The sequence below is a fragment of the Octodon degus genome, unplaced genomic scaffold, assembly GCF_000260255.1.
Source record: "Octodon degus isolate 3935 unplaced genomic scaffold, OctDeg1.0 scaffold00021, whole genome shotgun sequence".
NCBI classification, from domain to species: Eukaryota; Metazoa; Chordata; class Mammalia; order Rodentia; family Octodontidae; genus Octodon; species Octodon degus.
Window position 1 is genome coordinate 13,385,293 of NW_004524597.1, and position 7,242 is coordinate 13,392,534.

The following is a 7,242-nucleotide window of genomic DNA, read 5'->3' on the forward strand; positions in this document are numbered from 1 at the left end:
TTGAGTGACAAATCCTGTACTAGAGACAGACAGGCAGGATGTTGGACCCTCACTCAGACTTACAGTTTCTGCGAGACCATCACTGTCTCACCCGGGAAGTTCCCTGCAACCAGCCTCCCCATGCAGTGTGAGACTGAAGGTTCGAGGTAACCTGAAGGAGACAGCAGCCCCTGGCCACACCGACTACCTGGAGAGACTGTCCAGAGCCTGTATGAAGCGATCCGTCCCGGAGCCATCCTTCTCAGGGCTCTCCATTAGAGACATGGTGGCAAAGACTACATCACTGGCCAGGAACTTATGCTTAAAACCAAAATGGATGCTGAAAGTCTGTATACGCATGTCCTTCATCCTGTCAAGAGAGGAAGTAATGTGGCTGTCACCCTAAAGCCACGAGCAAGTCCTCTTGGCCAGGACAGGCCAGCAGGTGCCCTAAGGTCCTTCACAGGTCCCCAGCAATATTCTCATTATTGCTCAGAGGAGGACGTGGGTCAGAACACTCAGTCACAGCAGCCTTTGGGCCCATGGTATAGGCAGCTCCTCTCCCTTACCCCAACATGCCAGCTAGTAGCGGAAGGGCAGCCAGACACAGGACCCTCGGTGGTGCCCAAGGAGCTGGTTAGGCAGAGTTCACCTAAACCTGGCCTTGGTGGCCCATTTCCTGTCTACAATGAGAAAGGAGCTCAGTTAATCTCCACAACGTAGTCCAGGATTTAAAGATCCTAAGGCTTATGGATATTTGAAGAAGGTCAATTTCTTTAACCCAAAGAGAAGACAAACATTCAGGAATGACAAATTCGGATCATGCTACCTTATACATATTCTTGGGGCTATTAACTTATTTTTATATTATTTTATATGTATAAGGGCCAGGGAGATGGCTCAGTGGAATAAGCACTTCCCTGGCAAGCACAAGGGCCTGAGTTCAATCCCCGGTTCCGAAAAAAAAAAAAAAAAAATTATATGTATAGTTATAGCAGAAGCCCTAATTTTAAAACAGCTTAATCCAGAAAAAAAAAATGTGTTTACCCAAATTTATTTGCAGATTCTTCAATCATTTCCTGCAAATTCTCCTTCAGAGAAATGTCCATGGACTGAAACTTCTGTTTCACCTGTTTCAGGGGAAGCCTGAAAAGAATAAGTACAAGTCCCAGGAGTGAGATTCACAGAGATAACAAACAGAATAGAAAGAAGCCTATAGGCAGTGTCACCACGTAGGCCACAGAAGGATGGCAAAACTTTCAGAGACAAGTGCGCAGACTAAAACCCACTTATTTATCACAAAACGCCAGTATTGTGATTAAACCTGAATACTGAGTTTTTAGTTTAGGGAAAAAACTTCATACATTAACATCTTTTGTCTTAAGAGAAACACAAATAACACATGTGCCATAGGTTCACTACCCCTGTGGACCTAGCATATTCACTCACATGGCATGCTCAGGTCTGGAGAGGAGGAAGTGATGCAAGAATAGGTAGCAGCCCCATGAGCCCCAACAGAGCAGAGGGGCAGCTCCACAGGAAGCTGGGAAGGTGGAGGGCTGCAGGCCCAGTCAGTCACTCACCCCATATCTGCAAGAAACTCCTGAAGCCGCTTCTGCCCATGCACAGACCAGAGCTTGAACCTAGCCGCAGTATAGCTGGTATTGCACAGACTATCATAGAGAGACCAATGGTGGTAGAGAGCCAGGCAAAGGCTGGGCCTAAGGTCAAGGAACAAATGTGCTATCTGACGTTCACCTGGAGCTGCAGTGACCCACAATTCTCAGCTATCTGCTGAGCCCTTGTCTTGAGGGACTTGCTTATACAGCCAGGTTGAACAGGGAAAACTGCAGCAATTTGACCCAGGTAGAATGTGAGGTCATGAGTGCACACCATTTTCCCCCTTTGATAGAGAAACTGAGGTCCAAGGGGTTTGCAGAGAACAGTCATAGCCACAAAGAAGGTGGAAGGCTAGAAATTCCCAACATAGGTTGCCATATTGTCCTGTCCCCACCCCCTCCACTCCACCTAGCCCAGCCCAGCTACCATCCACCCTTTCTAAGAGCCTTCTGACAAGATACCACAAAACCCTCCTTGCCACTGCTCCTCTAGTATCTTGTGTTCAGTGCTGCCTCCCCCTACCTTGACTATGGTCCACAGTGGCTGCCATCTTTCCTGCCTCAACTCAACGGTTTCCTACCCAACCCAGACACAGCTCTGAGAAAGGCAGGTACACTCCACAGGGGGACCATGGGTATAGGCCTGCACACAAGGACTAAGCAAAATGGTACCTGCTGGGGCCAGGGAGATGGTTCAGTGGAATAAGTGCTTCCCTGGCAAGTGCAAAGGTCTGCGTTCAATCCCCGGTTCCGCCAAAAAAAACAACAGTACCTACTGAGCAAAAATACTGCCTGTATCTGAAGGGCCTGAGACACAAGGATACTCATATTCAAAGGAGATCCGTGTGCAGTCCACAGAAAGGGTATTCTCCTCATCTTCATTCCTGTGGTTGTGCCGGGACACATGGCGCTGCAGGATGCCAACGTCAGTCACATACTTCATTCTGGAAAGAAAGCACTTCAGGCTGGGCAGCACCCTCCTATTCTCAGGGGTTATCCACAATTCAGGATGCTCCTGCAGAAAACTGAGGAAGCCCAGTGTCCCTGGCATAGAAACTAAGTAGCTGGGAAATGTGAGTTGGGCAGGACAAGTTCTGGCCTCATCACCTTCCCTGATGGACAGGCACCGCATCTCCACAGCAGAAAGTGCAGACCCACATAGGATAATACCAAGCACGGCAAGAGTGGGCAGCATTCTAGACCCCTAAGGGCCACCAATGAGGATGGTGACAACAGTTCGTCACCTGAGGCCACAGCCAGGGATGGTACCATATTACAACATGCACTGCTGCTTCTAGATCTTGTTATCCACACATGTGCCCCATACTACCCTTAACAGAGAAGGGCCTGAGGTACAGCAAGGCAGTAGGCTGTGGCAACATGGCAGTCCAGACAGCCCCAAGTCTAAAACCCAGGCACCTCAAGAACCTCAAGCTGCCCAGAAAGATAAAGGCAGGGACAGTGCAGGGGAGGCAGGACATGGGGGAGGAGGGGTCTGTACAAACAAATCCTCTAGGCTTCCCCTTGCCTTTGTCATCAAACCTACACTCCCAGGCAGGACACTTAGGGCCCCCACACTCCTTTCTTCCCTCTCTTTTGCTTCTTCTGTGTTTCCCTCTTAATCTCCACCACGCCTGGGCCACACTCCAACACCTGCCTCTCAGCCCAGCACAATAGGGGAGACTGCTCCCTGCTCCCAGGGACAGCTCCACCTAGTGGACTCCACAGGGTGATGAAGAGGCCAAAGCAGGTCACAGCCATTGGCAAAGGTCTCGGTGCTGGGCTGTTCCTTGATTACAAGAATCCAGCCAAAAATGAGGGCCAGCCCCTGTGTTTTCTCCATAGTGCCTTACAGTGACACTGTTTCCCTTCTCCCCATTGCAAACTCAAGGGCTGTCACTTGGTCTTGTATCGGGCTGACCCCAGACAGCAAAGGTATGTCCTTACTGGGTGATCCTGTCTTGTACCCACTGATCCGTCAGTCCAACGATGGCCCACCTAGAAGTAAAAAAGGCAATGGAGTCAGCTTCAGCCATCCAGGCTTGAAGAGGCCCATGGTATGGAGCTAGGAAACAGGATTGGTAGTGCAGGCTCAACATTCCCAGGAGTACCTTGCCAGTGTGGCTCCTGGCTTACAGCAGTCTCCCTGCCCAGGATCTGTAAGTAATGATCTTTGAACTTATTTTCTACTGTGGTGACATACAACATTTGCATCTTCCATATAAAAAAACAGGGGTTATCCCAGGCCAGGTTTTCCCCAGGATGTCAGAGCATATACAAGTTTGGGCTCCCAGCACAAGAACAATAGTTAGGCAGGCATAAACTGTACATGGGTCAGACAAGAACCAATAAAGGCATCTGCCAGTATTAACAAGTTTCCTGTGTGTATAAGGGGCTCTTGGTCACAAATCAGACATGTAGGCATTAGGCCATCTGTCAGGCAGAAGGGGTCATCCGTGAAAAGTAAACCATAAACACCTAGCTCCCTTCTATTTTTGGGTAGGGCCAGATTGCTAGTGACTCTGGTTTGGGGACCCTAACTTGGCTGGGGGAAATGTCAAAACAACATGGCAGTCAGGTACTATGGCAGGCTACAGGGATCCTCCCTGACCTTACTGCAGGACTGTTGAAATAAGACTCTGACCCCAGGCTCTGGTTTAGTATTTCCACACCACAGAAGAGAACCTCAGGCTGAGGGACTAAGATCTGACTGAGAACAGTTGGTGGTACATGGCAGGGTGGCTCATGTACAGGGATGAGAGCTGAGGACCAGCACAGGCTACAGAGCCAGATCCCTCAAATCAAGGCAGAGAACCTCAGGCCTAGTGTAAACACCCTGTCTATCCTGAGGCACTGAAGTATGAAGAACATTATGCTCAGCATTGTAGGAGGTCACTACCAGGAGCAGCCATAATAAAATGTCATTTTGTAGAGAAGGAAACCAGGACCCTGAGCAGAGGACAAAGATGGTCCAGCCAGGCCAGACCCATGTTCTCATCACTCAGAAAGACTGTGAACTTTGTATCTAGATCAAACTAAGGTGACAACAACCAGTGTAGGCCTACTGGTCTGTGTGCCAAAGGACCCGCCTATAGCCTACCCCAGAGAAATCCGAGGATTATTTTCTTTCTTTTTCTCTGTATCCCCCCATTCCCTTTTTCTCTCCCCCTCTTTCTCTGCAGTATAAAATACTCAGGGTTTTACACATGCTAAGTGCTCTACCACTGGGCTATATCCCTAGACTTCTACAAATAATTTTATATTGACACAGGGTCTCATTAAGTTGCCCAGAATGGGCTTGAATTTGTAATCCTCTTGCCTCAGCCTCCTTACTAGCTGAGATTTCAGGAGTGTGTCACCTCACCCAGCTTACAGGGATGGTTTTTCTTATCAGATTTTATCATATGCCATGGGTTGCGAGGAAGCCCAACAAGGACTGCCTCATTCAAGTCTATGCATCTCTGGTTGCCTTATTTACCAACCAAAAGGCTAAGTGGCAGGGGTTGGAAAGATGAAGGTACACCTGAACCCTGCTCTCTATGCTCCTGAGTTTGTGTGAAGCACCAAGAACCTCACAGGAAGAAGACTAAGGTCAACCACAATACTAGAAAGGGGTTGCATCTGATATTACCAGTGGATAGAAGAGAGACCCATATGGGATGAACTAGGGCTGATAACAGGACTACCAGCACTGACACTGTTTAGGGGGCTACATACCACAACATGTCGTTCAGGTCCTTGGACAGCATCCATGCCAGGTCAAACATCACTATGGCCGACTGCAAGGAAGCACAGAAGCCTGAGGGCAAATGTGGCTTTGCTTGGGGGAGGGGCAAAGAAGCTGGGTCAGATAAATGTCTCCATGATGAGGCCCTGCAGAGTAGTGGATTCTAGCCAGAGGTAAGGAACTAAACCAAGGGAAGACTAAGAAGAATTCAACTGACCTGCATGTTCTCTGCTATCTCAAGTCATTACTACCTATGTCTTTCATCATGTAGGAAGGGAAGACTAGGAAGAAACTGCACCAAGGGGCAGCCCAAGCATGGCACAGGGACGGCTACATAGCTCACAGGTCCTTTGATGACGCCTAAGTCAGGCACTGACACCTGGTGGTCAGGAGACACCATTGTCAGCCTCAAGAAACATTCCCAGGATCAGATAAGACATGGTAACAGTTACCTGGATACTAGAGAATAAGAGGGGCCAGGGATTTAGCTCAGCTGCACCATGACCACCTGGCAAGTATAAGGTCCCAAGTTCAATTCCCAGTACAAAGGAAGGAAGGAAGGAAGGAAGGAAGGAAGGAAGGAAGGAAGGAAGCAAGCAAGCAAGCAAGCAAGCAAGCAAACAAGCGAGCAAGCTCAGGATGGAGCTCCATAGTAGATTTGCCTAGCTGTACAAGGCCCTGGGTTTGATCCCAAGTATTCCCAGGAAGTTTAAGGTCCACCTGGATTATATAGTGTATTGCTGACTTAAAAACAACCCCCACCCCTGGCCTGGCAGATGAGATAGCTCAGCAGACTAAGTGCCTCCTTTGATAAGCATAGAGACCAGTGTTTGCTCACCGGTCCTGTATGTTACTCCAGCCCCAACCCCAGGGCACGCTAAGCCAGTGGCCAAATCTGGGCAAGGTGGTGCACACCTGTAAGCCCAGCACTGGGGAGGCTGAAAACAGGAAAATCACTACAAGTCCAAGCTGCGTAGTGAGACCCTGTACCAAATACATAAAATGGAAAAAAAAATCCCCCCCCCCAAAGTGGGAGGAACCTCAGGACCCTTGCAAAGATGGCCTTCCTAACAAGGATGCATTCAGCAACCTGTGATTAGAGGGATGGGTTTGCCAGATTGTGAGGGGAAACAGGTGTGTGACCAGAAGACTCTAAAGCCCTCTGAGCCATGAGACGCTAAGCTTCCTCCAGGAGATAGTTTCCAAGGGAAGCATCTACAAAGGTATCCGGAGGGAGGGAATCTCACCTGAGCAAATGTCAACACCTTTGCTATGTACTGCTTAGAATTTTGTTTGGAAGGATGAGCCGAGAGGCTCAGTGGAAAGTTCTTCAAAGGACAATGGAAATGTGAGAATAAAGGAGACATGGGAAATACAGCATTCAGAGTTCAAGGTCTATGGGTCATGTTTTAATATACGATGTTTTATTGGACACTTACTTTCTAGGGCTACTTAAGAACAGCAAAAAATAATAGTTGTCCTCTGGGCAAAAACTGAATGCATAGGGCATTCCTAAAAAATTGCCTCTGAAATGACACATTACAGAAGTTCCTCAACTTATGATGGGGTTGTATCATAAGCTGAAAAATAAATGAGTACACCTAATCTATCTAACACCCTACCTTAGCAGCCCAGCACACTGTACAGAATTGGTTATTTCTTATCACAATCTCCTGGCATAGGAGCTTCAGCTTCCTGTCATGGCCCAGCATTGCCAAAGCATGTCACTAGCCCAGGAAAAGATCAAACATCAAAATTTTATTTTATGGAGTAAAGTATTGATCTACTCTAGAATTTTAAAAAAAGTCAGTATGATCATTTAAAAAAAAAAAATTATAGGGGCCGGGGAGATGGCTCAGTAGAATAAGCGCCTGCCTGGCAAGCACAAGGGCCTGAGTTCAGTCCCTGGTTCCAGGA

The 7,242-nt window shown here is 48.1% G+C and overlaps 1 protein-coding gene across 1 annotated transcript in view; it reads right to left on the reverse strand.

The window, feature by feature from the left end:
* Nucleotides 1–7,242, reverse strand: part of Cdc45 (cell division cycle 45) — a 41,493-nt gene that overhangs the window by 14,339 nt on the left and 19,912 nt on the right. The window contains exons 8-13 of the mRNA XM_004627981.3: nt 5,316–5,377; nt 3,546–3,596; nt 2,423–2,542; nt 1,563–1,694; nt 1,027–1,125; nt 188–349 (exon numbers count right to left, since the gene is read on the reverse strand). Coding sequence (XP_004628038.1) covers nt 188–349; nt 1,027–1,125; nt 1,563–1,694; nt 2,423–2,542; nt 3,546–3,596; nt 5,316–5,377 — 626 coding nt within the window. The remainder of the gene's footprint in view (nt 1–187; nt 350–1,026; nt 1,126–1,562; nt 1,695–2,422; nt 2,543–3,545; nt 3,597–5,315; nt 5,378–7,242) is intronic.